Source organism: Acartia tonsa, chromosome 1 (assembly GCF_053477335.1).
Source record: "Acartia tonsa isolate MP-2025a chromosome 1, ASM5347733v1, whole genome shotgun sequence".
Lineage (NCBI taxonomy): Eukaryota > Metazoa > Arthropoda > Copepoda > Calanoida > Acartiidae > Acartia > Acartia tonsa.
Window position 1 is genome coordinate 50115928 of NC_137260.1, and position 18403 is coordinate 50134330.

The window sequence follows — 18403 nt, forward strand, 5'->3', positions numbered from 1 at the left end:
TTATTTCTCGCATCGTATTATAAACGGCTTTCCGCGGATATAGAATGTACAATTATAAGATTAAAACCAGTTTTTTCAGCTCCGAGGTGCCGAAGGCACGGGCTAAAAAACTGGTTTTAATCTTATGATTGTACATTTTTATATTCGCAGAAAGCTGGATATAATACGATGCTAGACATAGTTTTTTCGTATGGAAGTGAACCGGTTCCTATCCACCGGATTCGAATGAATACGAGAAAAAGTTTTTAAAAATTTTCTTTTTTTATTTAGAAGTTTAACTTTCAATAGAATAACCAATTACTACTACTATTTACTATTTTTCCTTCAAAACATTATTTTAAAGGTTTAAAATAAACTATTCAATTGTTACCTTGTCGTATTTATGGTCAAGGGCAATGTTTTCAGCGAGCTCCATGATTCTCTTGATGGCGTCGATCTTGTGCTGCATCATAATCTGCACCTCGGCAGCCATGGTGCGAACCATTTCAAATCCATCAACCTCGGCAACCTTAAAGAACAAAAAAAGATTTAGTAACAAAGTTTAAAGAAAAAAAATCTTAGAAAAACGATTTAACAAATTTTAAATTAGTGGGTACGAACCCAGTAAAAGTGTCGGACTGATTATGACGTAAAAAAAAATTAGCCAATGAGAGGCCACTATAAATTTTACCATTGGTCAATAATGGCCTCTCATTGGCTATTTTTTTACGTTATAATCAGTCCGACACTATTACTGGGTTCAGTGGGTACTTGAAGACGAAGGGATGAAGAGCTTCCCATGATTTGTAAAAACTAAGGATTGTAGAACATGGCGAGAAGCGGCAAACAATCTTTTAGTGTTATGACACTAGATATGGTGTATACAATTTTAAAAAATAAACCTATTTTAAAAAAAATAAATGCTAATATCGTCCATGTTTTAAGGATACAAATTTGTACACAAGATGCAAGATACAAAGAAAGAATCAAACAAGTTGGAAATAACAATCAATTTATGTTTGTGTTATTGACTAATAAAGGGCTGTATGGTGGGATATTATAATATATTAATAATATCATATGCAATTATTTGGTATTGTGATCAAGTCATAATATCTATAAATGGCAATATTCAGGAATAGAGTAATAGGTAAAATTACTATTTTTCTATATATCTGATTAGTATAGATGGTCTGTATGTTTAACAAACTGTCAGACGGATGGACCGACCGACCATAATTATAGAAAAGCTTCGATTTAAAAATGTAGTAGTTTTGCTACTCTTGTATAATTAGGTTTATTTTTCATGTACATAAAATCATGAAAAATTGTTCATTGGTCTTAATAAATACAAATATAAAAAAATAAAATCTAATAAGATTAGGTACTTGACTTTTCATCTATTTCTTTTAATAATTTACCTATTTCCTAGTTCTGATCAATATGAAACCATTAGATTATACATTCTATAATTGTGAATATCGAGTAAGTTGGTTTCTTTTCTACATATTATTATTATATTACATTATGGCATGGTGTGGTTAATTTTCTTTGCACCTTGCACATCAAAGTAGAATGGATGGACATAATTGAAAATATACTTGGGAATTTTTATGGCAGCTATTCTTTTACAAACAGTCCTTTTTTTGACTGCCTTTTAAGATCCCAATAACCACAGAAAGAATTATGTATTACATTTTCGAGAAGCTTCACAAAGCTTTTGGAATAATTTCAGGTTATGTGTTTTCTAAATTAAAGAACTAAATGGTTTCTAGGCAATTATCTGCCCCTACCTCAACACATTGTAATTCCCCAGAAGAAAGGGGCGAAGTCAACGGTTTACGGTATTAAGTTGTGAGGATTTTGTGTGTCCATTAAATTTTGCTAACCAAGAAATTGATGAGTTCCTCATTTATAAAATACTTTTAAAGAACCTACAAAGGTTTAAAACGTGACTTTCAATATCCTGTAACTTTAATAATCTTTGTCTAGTACCACATCATAGTGCTGAATAAATAAAGCAATCCAACTAATCATTAAAACAAATAAATAATAAGAAAAAGTTGCGTGGTAATTACTTTATGTTAGCATATTATGATATTGTGTGAATGTTCTACTGCATCCCTCTCCTCCCTCACTCCAGCACTTCCTTGTTAAGCCACTCTAAAAATTCTTCCAAGCATACAGCCCTCCCCTCCTAATTCTCCATTCTTAAATATGCTACCAGCAAATCCACTTTTTAGCTGACATAGTAGATATATTTTAGAGAGTTTCAAAAATTAGAGTTTACACCTGAATAAAATGAACAGAATACACCTTTAAAAAATTTGAATCAATTTGATAAAATAAGTATAGAAATTAATTAAATTTAAATTTTTTTTCTGTAATCGTCGCTATAATATAAAGATATCAAGATGGCTATTTTATAAACAGCCAAACCCTTAATCTAACAAAGTGCATTTATTTTGGAACACTCTAATATACATCTATAGTTATAGGTATAGATAATATTTAGACCCCCTCCCCCCCCCCCCTACTCAGCAGCCAATAATATCTGGCATCCCCCCCAAATAGATTGCCTACAATGTGTAGAAGTCCTTTTGTATGTTGTTAGTGAATATATGGTGTAGACCGCAGGGCTCATCCATCTATACCACAACCCATGGGGTGGTCACACAAAGTAGTAAGATTTTCAACAACAAAAAAATGTTTCTTTTTACAGCCAATTATTAGAAAAACCTGAACTTAACATGTAAAATAAAACCGTTTAAAGTCTCAACAATGTCTTAAATGCAAATTTTAAAAATATATTTTTAGGACAACTTTAAATAATTCGCGGATTTTTTTTTTAATATTTGGTCCTTGCTTTTGCTGTTTTACTATATTTTATCCAATCCTATAACCTTTCTTTTTTTTTATCTTTACTCAATACTTGCCTCTCTAAATTTGGTTCCCATATCTCTCTGCACACTTCCTCTCTCTCTGTACAACAACTTTGCTAACCCTCAATTACATTATTCTTTTGGCCTCCAGTACAGGAAAAAAGGGAGAGGGGGGGGAAGTAGGAGGAAAATTCTATTTACCCATTTTTCTATCAAGCTCCCCCATGGGAGTGTTATGGGGGGGGGGGGGGAAGTAACATGGTACCTGCCTGGTTTTGCTTCCCTTCGATTTATAGGAAATCCTCTGGAACCAAGGAGGAAAGGGACAATAAAAGAAAAATAAATCTATGTACCTGACTTTTCTCAAACATGAGGAAGAATTCAACACTTTAGAATTAAGAGAATTATAAATTTACAATTAAACGTCCTCTCCATGTATCCCTGTGTAGAAGAGACCTTTAACAAAATTTGCATGGTAGAGTCCTCTCATATTTCTTTCTCCTCGAATTTTAACCCCCTCACTCCCCCCCCCCCCCCATCATCTCACATCATCTACTTTAGCTTCTCTCCCTGTGTGTGGTATGTTTCTGCGAAATTTTGAAAAAATAGGAATGGAAAATAAGATTTAAAATGAAATTGCCCTTAGATTTTGGGGTATTCTTTTTGTCATTAACAACATTTATTAAATTACTTTTTTGCATGACTATCTACCAGTTGATTGGCAGAAAAATTTCAATAATATGGACAGTCCTTTCCCTCTTTTTTTAACCCTTTAAAATATTAGGGAAAGAAGGAATTGTTGATACATTTAGCCATTTATTTTAAGCTAGCTAACCCTTTTGAAGTTTATATGTTGGGATAGCATATAGCAATTTTTTTTTGCAAATATTCACATTGTATTCACAACTTTCCCTGTATGTTTAATATAGAATGTGCAATGTACTGCACTACTATAGAGTAGAGAGACTGCAAACACACACACACACACACACACACACTCACACACATACACACTCACACACATACACACACTCATACACAGATCAGAGGATAAAACAAGTTCTCAAACTATAGCATAGAAAAAAGTTTTATTTTTGGTTGTCCAAAAATGGTATTGCCTTCTGCCAACATTTTTTGCCATGTCTCGTGTCTGTTGAAAAGGAAAACATAATATCTAACCCTGCTAACTATTTTTAAAAAGGCTTAAAGGAAAAGAAATTATTAATACTTTCATAAGGGAAATTGAATTTTAGGGCATATTACTTAACAGACAACGTTCAGTTTTCATTACAGATAAACCTCTTTTGAAACATGTAATAAAATAAAATCATGTAAGGAAATTCTAGCACATAATAAAACAACAGGGCCAAAAACTAAAATCACAACGTTTCATTAATAATATTGTCTAAAAAATAATCCCTAAAAACTAATTTGACTATTTTAATTATTTTCCAAAAATGTAACTGCTATTGAAACATACAAAATTGACATTGACAAAATAAATTAGATATGTTAGCTAAACCATTACAAAAAGTTTTATAGAATTCTTAGGCGAAAAAAAGGTGTGCAAAAACTACAGAAAGTAAAAGAATATCTATAAAAAGAAAACTAACAAGGATGACAACATCCATAAAAGCGAAGCACGGAAATGTATAGTGTCAGAACTGAATAATAATAAAATAAATGTATAAGAGTCAAAGCAAAATTGTAAGTATATTTGTTGAAAAACTGCTTGATTCAGGATAATGTTTATGGACATACTTACATTTTTAGGACTTGATTATAGAGTTGCTTCGCTTATTACATTATACTTTGTTGTCCCAGGAATCAACATACCAAAAATCAGATAAATCGGATGATTATATCACATAAAAATTAGTTGTTAAAAAATTTAAAAAATCAACATGTTTAAAATGGACGTACGGACATTTTGGTGATGATTATAGAGTTGCTACGCTTTCTAAATCGTACCTAACTATTAAAGGAATCACCATGCAAAATTTGAAATCGATAGGACAATTCTAACATGCCTAAATTAACGAAAAGAGCTATCCGTTACGGACGGACGTACGGACGGACCGACCCTAATTATAGAAAAGCTTCGCTTTTAAAAATACAATAAGCTTTGTATAAAGTGATTACTATTTTCTTATTTGGACATTATTGCAACAAAACCTGAATTCTAGACAGATTTCCTTATGATCAGAATAGTGAAGATATTAGAATAATGCATTAATTTGTGGTTGGAGGCTAAATACTTGGACAAGTATTTGATTATGTATTCATTATTCAGTCAGCTTATTCGATAATTTATAAGTAAAAGAGGACATTGATGCAATATTTTCGACACGCTATTATAGCTGATGTAATCTGGACATAACAATGGACTATTGCTATTAAGACTAAATTATTTCCGGTGAAAAATAACTAGGAGAATAAAATGCCAAAGTTGGAACCAAAAACAATGGCCGTGTAATCAAAAGATTTTGTCTATAATGGTGTACTTAAAGTAAACAAACGTAGCGGGACAAAGTTTCTCAAAATCAGCCATGTGGCGTCATAGAATTGAGTGATTATCCATCTTTTTTTAGGGGTTTTCATTCTCACTTTTCCTCTCATCTCCCTAATTTTCATGACCTCACATGGCTGATTTTTGAGACACAATGTCCCGCTACAAATAAACCAATCAAAGGCCGTGTTTTGGGTATACTATCGTAACTTTATCAACTAGTGCTTAGCATAAATATTTGGCAAAAAACAATACACTGCAAAGTTAAGCAGTAAGAAAAGATAAAAAATACTTACGGATAGCTGTGGCATGTTGTCGTATTGTCCTTGTATACTTTCTCTCCTGGTAGCCTGACTCAAGGAAACCCATAGCTCCGCTCCAAACTTTTGACTCCATCCTTCCACGCTGAAAAAAAAAACAAGTTTAATTTCTTACTTGACAAAATGATTCCTGTAACATATTGGTATAATAAGGAAACGTATAATTTACAATTAATGATTTGTAATATTAATTTCTTGTTGATTTTCGCTTTTTGGATGTTTTCATCTTTGTTCATCCTCGTTAACTCTGAAATGCTCAAAAGTAAACATTAAATTTCCCCTCTTTTAATATCAATGTTTTGAATGTCATAATTTTTATTGCGGTAAACAACACGAAGAAAACACGAGTATTTTTTAGTTAAACTAGCGGCTGTGCCCTTAGCATCTAGGGGATCTTCATTCGAAGGGATATGAAAGGGCAGAACAATAATTTAAAACCATCCCCACACTTATTTATAAAAATAAAATAGCCTAAAACCATCTCAGGATCTATAAGAAGCTTCACTGTAAACGAGACCAATATCTATTAGAAGTTAGCTAGATCTTTCGCTGCTGGCAAAAAAAACTTTACTACTTTATATCATAGGACAGTGTTTTCAATCCTTTTTAAAAATATAAACCGACCAAGCTAATATTGCTTCATTAACTTATACAAGATATGCAATTGATATTGAAGAATTTTTCTTTGAAATATATTTCGTGAACAAGCAACAGTAGTTACTATCTAAAATGCTTTGGTTGAGATAGATTAAAAAAATTAGAAATGTGTCTAAATAAGTATATTGTAAGAAACTGTGTTTTGAAAGTACAAAAGGAAATAAATTGTTTCGAGTCAATAGAAATAGACTAGACTAGACTAGAATATTAAAGAACAAGGATAAGCAGACGCAAATTGATTTTTTTATTACTTTATTGAGTCGCTTGTTTAAATAACAAAGCCAATAATAAAAGTTTATTCTTTATAAATTCAACAATAGACATTAAGGTCAAAAACCTTATTTATTTTTCATTAGTTTAGGTTTGTAACTGATTTTAAATCCATTTGTTATACCAGAGTTTTAGAGTAGCTCTTTACTTCCAACTCTAGTGAATAAGAATTTAAGTAAACTGTTACCACAAGAAGACTGCTAGGTAGGTAGGTAGACAGACAAAGTAACAAAACAAAACTAAAACTTTTTTTTTTGTTAAATCTTGTTCTTAGTTTAGTTTTGATCCCTTCGTTCTTGTTAATTAGAATGGATTACAACTTTATCTTTACTTTTTGTCTGGCTTTAAAAATATACCATAAAATATGTGTTCTCATTAACAAAATGATAAATTAATATAATCCTATTTCCACTAAAAAAGGTTTTGAAGAGATTTAACTCATGCATTGATCGTATCTTTAACCGTTTAAATCGTTAATTTATTTTTGGAAATTTTTATTTTAATTCTAACACAATAAAATTTAGATTGATAAGATCTTTGAATATTCTTTACTATATATTTAGGTTTATTTATCAAACACTTTATTGATATCAAAAGGGTAAGAATACCACATTCTTGATTTAGAAATACTGATTCAATTAAGGCACCTTTACTTAAATATTATAGACAATTATAACGCTTCCTTGAACTATTATTAAATAGGTTTATTAGTAAGCGAGATATGATCTGATATATGAAAAAAAACCTTCCAATTTATTACATATTATAGATAGATTATTCGATGGTTTTATCGTCATAAAAATAGGAAAAAAATAATAAAAATCATTCCTTTTTTGTTGGCCCCCCTAGGGAACGAACGCTTAAGAAAATAGGACAGGAATAATCCAATAATTTAATCTACGTATTCATTGACAATTTGCTAAAGAAATGAACTTTGTAAAAACGGTTCTAAATTAAATCGTTCTCAATGCTATTACTGTTGATATATTTTTACTAATAAAAATTTCAATGGATAATATGAAACATGTAATTTTGTCATAATATGATATCTGCAGTTTCTTGTTCATATTCTTATATATGTATATTCAACATCTTTCTGTGTAGATTAATATTTACATATGCACTATATAATCACATGTAATTTTGTTGTAGAGCAGTTACATTTCAATATCAGCCTATTGCGTCGGAAATATTAACAGAGCCAAGCCGCCACAAAACTAGGAAGTTGTAAGGGTTATACATCAATACTTTTACAATTATTTCAGCTACTATATAATTTGGGGTGGTTTCTACTCAATCTCTTTTTTAATGCATCACATGCATGGTACTCTGGTGTCTTTATATACCGTACACAAACAAAAAAGATTTGATCTTTGTCTATTTTATTGTTATACAATTTGTTGTGCCTTTTTCATTAAAACTATAATTTTCCTTGTTTAAAAAAACTTGATATAAAATATACTTTATATCAAAGCGAACATGACTTTCAAAAGATCAAGGAAGCTAAGCTGAAATATGTTATCAAACCAAATGAAAAGTCGGAGTTTGAGAGTGAAAGTTGATTGTTAGAAATTTATTAGAATTTAGGTAAATAAAATTATAATTTTGAAATTCGATATTGCTATTCATATTATTATTACAGAAGTATCTTTATATTTTGGCTAAATATTTTCTGATTTTTCTTATTAGTTGACCTTTTCTTTCTTATTTGATTGTTTTTTAACCATTTATTTTCACACCTTTAAGTAACTTTTAAAAGCTGAACCAAGTTTAAGCAAGCCTATTTAGGTTAATTATTGCAATGCCTAATGCTGATGCCTTTTTCTCAAGGACAAGGTTTCATTATTTATTCACAATACTCTAATTATAATCAAAGTTTTTAGATGCGATGCTACTCTACAAGTTACTTAATAAGTTGGCCCAACAATTGTACGGCAGTGCCTTTTGATTATTTCTGTATTTGAAATAATTAAAGTTAATATTTTTTGAATTATGTAGTTTGACAGATAAAACATATAAAATTTCAACTAAAAAATATTTAGTGGTATTTGGGCCTTTAATTCCATTGAATACAATCGTTCTTACTGCCTATTGAAATAAATATTGTTATTACAAAAAAATGCATTTTGACCTTTTTTGAAGTTTTAAATGTTTAGTAAAATTAAGCTTCCGAGAAAATATTTTGAGCAAGTATCAAAATATTCATTGCATGTCTAGATCAGTTTTTAAAAACATTCAATTGGATTGGACTTTAGAAAAATCGAGCAGTATTATTGCGCTTTTAATCGTTCTTGTTCAATCATTTTCTTTGATAGTACATAAAAAAACAAGTGTTCCTCTCATTTTTAGTGAGTCAGTTTTTTTTCAAAGAAAGCAAATTCATTTAAGAATAATTTCAATAATTGTACAGCAAATAAAAACATAAATCTTTACTATCCTTTTGGCTTTTTTTCCTATTTGCATTCATGGCTTTTCATCCAGCCTTTAGAAGGTTTACCCTTGAAATAGCCAAAAACTAACAAAGAATTCTATGATAATTTACCTTTAATTTCGTTAAAAAAGCATTTAGAAACCTAAATAAATAATAATAAAGAAAGCAATAATTTTACAGAAAAAAATATATTCCCAAATATGAGAAATTTAACCTTTAAAACTTGAGCATTGATAGCTTTCTATTGTAGGAAAGGTAGAAGTATTTAGTTAGTATTTAGAAATTGTATTCTTGCAAATTCTATAGACACTTAACATAAAAAAATAAAAATAAGGACATTTCAATTTCAAGTTTAAATTATCCGAAATACATTGATAGAAATTAATAGACAATAAAAAAGAGAATTTTGTTCTACGTTTGGTTATTGTTGAAAAACAACAAATATTTTCTCTCTTTTTAATTTTATTGGCTATCAAAAACTTAATTTCTTTTCTCGTATTCATTTGAATCCGGTGGATAGGAACCGGTTCTCATCCATACGAAAAAACTATGTCTAGCATCGTATTATATCCAGTTTTCTACGAATATAGAAATGTACAATCATAAGATTAAAACCAGTTTTTTTAGCCGGTGCCTCGGGGCTAAAAAAAACTAGTTTTAATCTTATAATTGTACACTCTATATCCGCGGAAAGCCGTTTATAATACGATGCGAGAAATAACTATTATCGGATAAAGAAGCCGGGTGAAGAAGTACTAGTTTATTCTCAATTGTTTTATCCCTGCATCTTTAAAGTGGATATATAGTTTGTATTTCTACATATAAACAGGGAGGGTACAGGGGTAATTTTGTGCATTATTATTGGGTATGTACATTAATTTATCGGCAATTGTCCTATCCGTTTAGATCTCTAACATAGAAGATATTTCCATTGATTTTGACCACTCGTCAGCGAAGTTGATCCAAAACCAAATCAAGGTTTTTTATACCAGGGAGGGAGGGGACATTGGACTGAAATTTGTTGGCTTAGAAACTTCAGGGTATTTTTATTGAATTTGGATCGGTTTGTTCTAATCAATAGTGTCAAAACCAATAATTATAATCATTAGCATAGTAGTCGGAGCTCCACATCCCTGATTGATATCTTTCAAACCTCATCAACTACTTATTAACATAATCCTAATAGCAATTAAAGACTATGGAATATCAATAGATATTAATATATCTAGATGGTAAAACCTAAAAAAGAATTTCTAGCAGACAACCACGTTAATTACGTAATAAGAGCGACGAAATTTTATGACGAAAGCTAACTTTTTCCAACGGTTCATATCTGAACATTAAAAGAGTGAAGACATTATTACGCGATATAACGAAATAAAAAAATATTATGCCATTTCTAACCAAAACATGACCAGATTGTTCTTCCTCTTTTCTTCTATTAGCTGATTTAGAGAGAGTGTCTCTAGATTATCTCTATTGGAATATCATAGAATGCTTACAATGGCCGATAAATGAAAATGTTGAAAATAATCTTAATTTAACCTTTAAAAGCCATGTCCTTATTGCAATCCAAACAAAAAAAAACTATTTTATTATTTATTCTGTTCGTTCTGTTTTTTTCCATGTTTAATTAGCTTCCTGACTAATAATCTATAGTAATGTAAGATTATGTTTACACGAAATAGAGAAGAGATTACATGAATATACATCTGTTGTTATTTGTATTTAGATATTTCTATTGTTGTGTGTGTCTCATCTTATACAGTTAGGGAGTTGAATCCATTTTTATAGAAGCAGAAACATAATCTATGATTATGGTTTGGACCCTCTAAAACTGTAATCTACCTTTCCACTTTCCCCTCTCTTGGTGAAGATATCTTCAACGCCAATACGATTTTTGAAATGTAAGATTTTACTTTCCTTTCTCTTGGTGAAGATATCTTCAACGCCGATACGATTTTTGAAATGTAAGATTCCACTTTCCCCTCTCTTGGTGAAGATATCTTCAAAGCCGATATGATTTTTGAAATTTAAGATTCCACTTTTGACTCTCTTGGTGAAGATATCTTCAACAAGAGAGACAAAAGTGATATCTTATATTTCAAAAATCGTATCGGCGTTGAAGATATCTTCACCAAGAGAGGGGAAAGTGGAAGGGTAGATTACAGTTTTAGAGGGTCCAAACCATAATCATAGATTATATTTCTGCTTCTATAAAAATGGATTCAACTACCTAACTGTTATAAAAGTACAAAATATTTGATTATTATAAAATAACAATATTTTATATGAATTTTTAAGCGAATCTTTTCCATATTTTTTTTCTTATGTTAGGTCTTCCGTCCCTAGGATGATGGTCCCTGTAAGAGTTATTTTGTCAATGGCCGCATGATGATTCCTGTAGGAATAGTTACTTTATATTTGCTATTGTTTGCTATATTAAGCTTCGCTTTTGTGTAAGTTTTAGTTTTTGAAATTTACCATGACACATAAAATTCATAGGGTTTCAAAAAAACATTGGATATAATAATGTTTACTCAGTTAAAAAAGCGAAACCATAAATATTTTTTTCTTCAAAGCTTGTTTAGCTATTCTATATAATACTTTGAATGCTTGATTTTCAACATCAGCTGATTATTTACCCCCCTCCTTCCCCCTTTCATTTTCATAGGGAAGTACAATTTACTTTGAACATAGATTGTGAAACAGACGGAAAAACCGGTCAACTCCTGTAAATTATTGCCAAAACTTTCAAACCCTTCGCATGCTTTTAAGTATTTTAAGAAAAAAGATGAGTAAACTTACGTTTTGGCGTCTATCTGATTTGTTTGCTGTTGTTGTTGCTGTTGCTGGAACTGTGTGACGGCCACGCTGGCTAGCAGGACCAGCCCAGCTAGCCCCCACCTCACCCCAGTCATGCCTACTCACTTACTGCCCCCTTGGTAAATTATCACTATATTGGTAATAATATTTGGTACAGCAGTGCAAGTATTTTTTGCTTATTTATAATTGTAATTTTATCACGCTAATATCATAAATACATCTTTTAAATTTAGAAGTTCACTGCTCACTACACATAGCAAATATGTGTGCGTGTGTGTGTGTAATATGTATATGTCCTCGAAGGAGTAAAAAAAATTTATTCCGGCTCCTTTCTCTCCCCCCTATTCTTTCCTGGGAGACACCTGAACTTCCCCTGAACACCTCCTGTGTGTAGCTGCAGCCTCCTATGTCCGTCCAGGTGAATTTATTTAGGACTGTTGTTCAATTTGTTGAACTAGTTTTACACTACGCCCCACGCAGAGACACTCACTATATACCTCAATATTTAATACATACACTTGCAAGGAAAGCTTTTATAGTAACTTTAGCTTTGCCTTTTCACTTTAAGTTAAGCATTCTTTCACTTAAATAATGCAACATTTTATCTAAATAAAAATTGTATATTATTTCAATTATCTTTTATTATTCTAAACTTTATTATTACATATAGGAATCACTAAAGATAAATCAAACTTAAATGAAACCAATATATTATATGTATATATAAATTCAATATCATAAAAGCACACACACACACACACTCACACACTCTGTGTGTGGTGGTACTTAGTAGCACATCAGAAATATAAATGTATGTGAGTGTGTGTATGTGTTTAAATACTAAATAAGTGTGTTTTTAAAATTTGTGGTCTATGGAAAACTAAACGCGTATCACTGACGCACACACACACACTCACACATCCGACCATGCATGCGTCAATATTTCTGTGAAATCAACCAAACAATAAAAATTACAATGATTAAATTTCTTGCTAATTGCAACAAATATTTTTCAACACAGACAATTATGGTTGAGATGTGTGGCTACAGGCACTGACTTGGTGTTGACTGTATGTTCTGTTAAACACACAAATACACATATAATAATGCATCAACACACAGTCAACCAAAATTTCGAGGCTATCTCTAGGAGGCCGAAAACTTACAGTCACACACACACACACCCACACACACACACACATACACACACACCATCACTCTTCACTTAAGCGCCCTCACCAAAGATCTTCAACTTCCCCCTTTACTTCTCTATTCTCTTATAACCCAATATATGCTCTTCCCTTTGTCATGTTATGCCTTCCCATGCCTATTGAAGCTGTTTTCCACAGCCTCTGGCTCTCTTATTTTGGTTCAATATGACCATTTTAGGCTCTCTCCCCTTCAATTCTCTATCTCTTTTCCTATCTTTCTATCTTTTTCTTTGTGTCCTTCCCTCTCTTCTTTCTCTTTTTCCCTTTATCTCTCTCTATTTTGTCTCTCTTTGAAGGATACTCTTTCTCTTTAGTTTGTCTTTCTTTGTACATATGTTATAGTAGAGTTGGAAACCTCAGTAAATCTATATGTCCTACTCTTGTACATGGATACCTCTCTTTTACCTCTGAGAGAAGGGTGCGGAAGAGTCATGTGCCTCTCGGAGGGAGGTTACAGGGTAGGGGCAGAATTTATTACTGAAAGGTTGAAAAAATGGCTTCATATATAATAAACTTGCTATATAGTACATAACCTTATAAAAAAAATATATAATTCATTATAAATAAAAATTTATTATGAAAATTGATTCTATTAATATTTTGAATCATCCATTATTATTAATCTTTTAAGTAAGTTATCCTTCTAAACGGAGAGGTTTAGAAAGTGGATGAGTAAGTATTGGAATATCCTTGTGCAAGGATAATATTAACGAGGTATGGAAATTAGCAGGGCTGGTATAAAAAAATACTTATATGCTCAAAGACACTTTAAAATTTTTTCTTGTCTTTTTTTAATGAAAACCAAGTTTATAGTTCTTTTAACAAACTTCAAAGGTAGATAAAAGAATAAAGCTTGGGTTGAAAAGAAGGGATGAAAAAGTGAGATAGAGTAAAGAAATAAGAATGGGGTAAAGAGTTTATACTAACTGAGAGGTCATAGAGGTAAGGATAGGGTAGTGTCACAATCTATAAAGCAATTTCTATGAAGTTTTGTTATTGATTTTAACAGTTCATATAAAAACTGAATTATTTAAGCATTCCAGTGTGATGCTTATGATTATTTGTTTAAGGGATTCACTTATAGTCAGACAACATAAACTTGTTTCAGGGTCAGGCCAAAATTTCAACAATTGCAACCACAAGGAAAGGCAGGGAAGGAATATTTGCTAAGGTGGTAAGACAATTAATATGGTTTATTTTCTGGTAAATTATTATGGAGCAGCTGCACTCTTAAATTGGGGAAGGTTACAACACTAAAGGATGATAACATAACTAAACGTTAGAAGTGGTTCCTACTGCTACTATGTCAGGTGCGCAACATTAATAGTTAGAGTAGGGGGAAGCCTTGGCCCAAAACAGGCTCAACTCATTACTATGCAAGGTTAGGACTTCTCAGACAATGGTCGTGCAGTCAAAGAGTTGGTTGACTGATGGTTGTTTCTGGACCTAATACTCCGGGTGTTTGGGCAGAAAAGGAGATATTTGGCTCCCCTTAGTTATCCTGGGTTGCTGAACCTGGCGCTTGAGTGTGGCGTTAAACAGAACTCCAGAAAATTAATTTCCCTGCATGAATCAAATATCCTTTGTAGCATTTATGACAGACAGACGGAGTGAGTTATAGAGAGAATTCTTAACGGTCATAAAATCAATTTTTTCAACCATCTAACTTTAGAAGTAGCTGTGTTAATCCCATTTTCTCTAGAACTCTCATATTTTACCAAAAAGTCTCAGGAATCATCAGAAAAAAAGCTTGAAAGATTAAATAAAAGTACTGAAAAGAAAAAAAGTGGGAAAAACGATGAAAATAAAATTTAAATGACAACATCACAGATTGGTATGGTGTTTTTACATTAGATTTATATACATGCATAAATGCCTGTCCATGGCATAATTAAATGAATTCTTGTTTATTAAATAAAAATCATATTAGCTTTTTTATTCAAAAACATTTATTTATTATAATAAAAAAAATTATAAAAAAATCAAATTACAATAATAGGTGCATTTCTTGTATTTCTGATTTTTTAATCATCTTCGTCTGATTTCTGAAATATATAGTTTTTTTAATAAACATAAAAGTGCCATGCAAAATTTCTTGGGTGTTTTCCCTCAAAGTGCCTTGTTTTTATAATTAATTGAAAATAAGGATGTGAGTAGTTTTTTTGTTTCTTTGTTTATTACTATAGTAATGTTTTGGTTAGGTTATATTGCTTATTGTGTGTCCCGCAGGGTTACGGCAACGCATGTATAGGCAGCGAAGGGTAAGAACCTCCCCACAGAATTTTGGCAAACGAAACAAAATCCCCTCCCACTAATTATCTTAAGAATAAGGGAGGGGATTCAGTGATCGAAAAGCATGTTGAGGGAAAGCACCTAATATTCAGACGAACACCCGTGTGCTCTAAATCAATTATGATATAAATCCCCCTCTATTTGCGCCTATGTATTAGTAATGTAATTTTCCACTTAATTTGGTATGTCATTCTTAGCAGTATTTTCACTCACAGAGCAAGCAATATTCTCTTAAATACAAAACGCTACTTTATAATTCTAAATGTCCGCTTATTTTTAGGAAGGGTCTTCTGAGATGGGGTAGGTGGGTGATTACCCCCTCACCGGATTTTGTTCAATTTATCAGATTTTAACCCTCCTCCCCTAAATATTCTATCTTTAAGTTGGGAGACCGAAGGCTCCACAAAAAGGTTTTTTTGGGTGGGGGGAGTGTAATACCCTAAATCGAATTCAGCCCTAGTAAAAATGTAGTAATTTTAATAGATTAATTGTCAATTTCCCTATCCCCTGGAATTGTATGATTTTCCTACATTAAGTTCCTGGGATATTTAATGAAATATTCGTCTATTCTTTAAAACTAAGACATTATTTTTTCAGTCAAATGAATAATGTACATCTATTTTAAAATTATGTCTTAGGGAAATTGTATGTGGAGCAATTTCAAACTGTTTTATTCTGATATTGTTAATATTTTATGTAATTTGTAATATAGCAAAAATACTGCATAAAGCATCATCATATGTATCTCCATAGTAGTTGCGTAAAATAAATGATTATATTAGTTTGCTTTGCCAGTAACCATTGTTTTTTGGCAACATATACAACACACACTATTTAAATTTTTATCTGAAGGGGGATTGTCCAAAATCGCAGAAAAATAGATACATCATAGAATGATGAACAAGTAATTCCTAAAAAAAAGTTAACCATATAAAAGTGGGGCAGGGGGCTGAACCGTGCTTGACAGGGCTTTTGAGGGAAATAGCCTACCAGGCTATTTTTGCTTTTAATTTATGTAATACTGCCTTTTCTTCCTTCCCAAACATTTTTTAACCATTTTACATACTGACGCATAGAATTTACAGTCTTGCTTTAAATTATCCATGGATATGGAAATAATTAATTGAAATATGTAAGTTTCTGTCTTATATTAGTATCATTAAACTTTCATCCCTCCCCCCAAAGAAACTACTTTGGACACGGGATAAAAAAGAGACAATAAATTATTCCTCCCCTAAAATTACCTGATTTCTTTGATTATTAATCTCCCAGAATCTAGTCCAAATATCCAATCTTTTTGTACTGGTCGCTTGCAATGGAACACCTTCTTCTTCTTCTAAAAGAAAAGTATTAATATTGTCACTGTATGACTAGAAACATCGTGAACAAACATATTTTTTTTAAAATTCATAATATATTAATCTTAAATAGCTGAAAGGAGAAAGATATTGTTAGTGAAGCCTCTTGTATCAATGTATGTCCTGGAAATTTTTTTATTTGTTTGATTTAAGGTGCAAATTTACTCATTTATTTGTAAATATACATAGAATTTATAAAAAAAAAACCAATTAGCTATTATTAAATTGACAGTGGAGAACTTTTAATCAATTGACCCAAATATGCAATTCCTCTTTTCAAAGCATATTTCACAGCATCAAAACGGGTTTAATTGGAGGCCCATTCGCGGCTGACGCGCAGCTGCCGAGCCCTGCTTACACTAACTACACTAACTAGCTACACGAACATAAAATCTAATCACCCTGGTTAATTTTCAATGAACAGATGAACAACTTTATTTACCCTTTTCTTGAGATTGTATTGAACTGGTGTTTTGCAGATTTTCTGTATTTGTTGATTCTTGTGATAAATAAGGATACATGCCTAAAACGGTTATTAATGGTGAAATGTTCTTATTCCCTTCGGGATTTTCTATACCAATGAGCATCCAGTATATAACTTACTTGGTCCGTTGATTTTTCAGGCATGCTACAAAAATATAAATTTTAAGATATATAAAAATTTATGTTAAAGGTTTCCTGAATTATGACCACTTGACATCTGCCGTTTAATTAGCTTTGTCCGTATATCCATCAAACTTATTAGATGCTTCGCTACTTATGGATGTTGTCATCATTGTCTCTATTTAGTTAGGATATCTGTCTGTTTAATTGTATCTATAAGATCTCGCTAATCACAGGTCTCGTTCACAATCGGAATTTATTTTTAAGAGAAGAATAATATAAGCAGGTTTTTAGCCATTTTAGGAAGGTGTCTATTTTATAGCCAAGAGCCCTGGAAATTTCAAATTTGTTGAGTTCCTAGTTTGGTAATTTTTTCATTTTTCTTTAAAATAATGAGGATTCATAAAAAGATTAAACAATAAAATTATAATTATATAATATTTATTTCAAATTAAAGAAATTAACTTTTTTCTTAATGAAACAAATTGATAGGTTTTGTGATTGAGCAAGTATAAATATTGTGCCTATACTTGTTTTTGTGTGTATTCTCCACAGTATTTGATCTAGTTTATAAGTAATTCTGTGTGCTTTCTCCTTTCTGCAAATTTGTGTAAATGCATCCGAATTCGGATAATAGATTTTTAGAATAGACAACTGTTGATTAGAATAATGACAAAATTTGTATAATATCAAGTTTAAATGTAAGGTTGTGGGTTGATTGTTCCTTTGAAAGATAAGACTAAAAAATGTAATGTACAATAAAAAACAATAAAGTGCTTTTTCAGCGAAACTAATATAATAATAGAATTTTTCCGCAAGTCCTTCAGTTGGCCACTCTAGTTAAAGAAAGGCATAAAATGAACATTTATATGTCTATAGTATATACAGATAACTACCTGCCCCCTTTTCCAAGGACCTTTTCGTCTGCTAGCAAATTATTTTCTCCTACTGGTCGGTGTTAATATTCCCGACACTATTGGTTGATTTTCAAAGACCCAATTGAGAGTCGATATAAGGTCCTTGCCCCTTGGGATAGGGACATACAGTTATTTAATCCCTCTCCCC

General features: G+C 31.3%; 2 protein-coding genes across 19 annotated transcripts in view; both read right to left on the reverse strand.

Annotated features, from left to right (window-relative positions):
• Nucleotides 1–12475, reverse strand: part of LOC145323072 (voltage-dependent calcium channel subunit alpha-2/delta-3-like) — a 49181-nt gene extending 36706 nt beyond the window's left edge. For all 18 annotated transcript variants that reach the window (XM_080165585.1, XM_080165561.1, XM_080165517.1 and 15 more), the window contains exons 1-3: nt 11857–12475; nt 5667–5775; nt 371–508 (exon numbers count right to left, since the gene is read on the reverse strand). In XM_080165585.1, coding sequence (XP_080021711.1) covers nt 371–508; nt 5667–5775; nt 11857–11969 — 360 coding nt within the window. In that variant the 5' untranslated portion in view covers nt 11970–12475. The remainder of the gene's footprint in view (nt 1–370; nt 509–5666; nt 5776–11856) is intronic.
• Nucleotides 12476–15077: 2602 nt separating this feature from the next.
• LOC145327913 (uncharacterized) overlaps nt 15078–18403 on the reverse strand; it is a 33538-nt gene continuing 30212 nt past the window's right edge. Inside the window, exons 15-17 of the mRNA XM_080171447.1 lie at nt 17178–17258; nt 16622–16713; nt 15078–15130 (exon numbers count right to left, since the gene is read on the reverse strand). Of these exons, the coding sequence (XP_080027573.1) occupies nt 15110–15130; nt 16622–16713; nt 17178–17258 (194 nt within the window). The 3' untranslated portion in view covers nt 15078–15109. The remainder of the gene's footprint in view (nt 15131–16621; nt 16714–17177; nt 17259–18403) is intronic.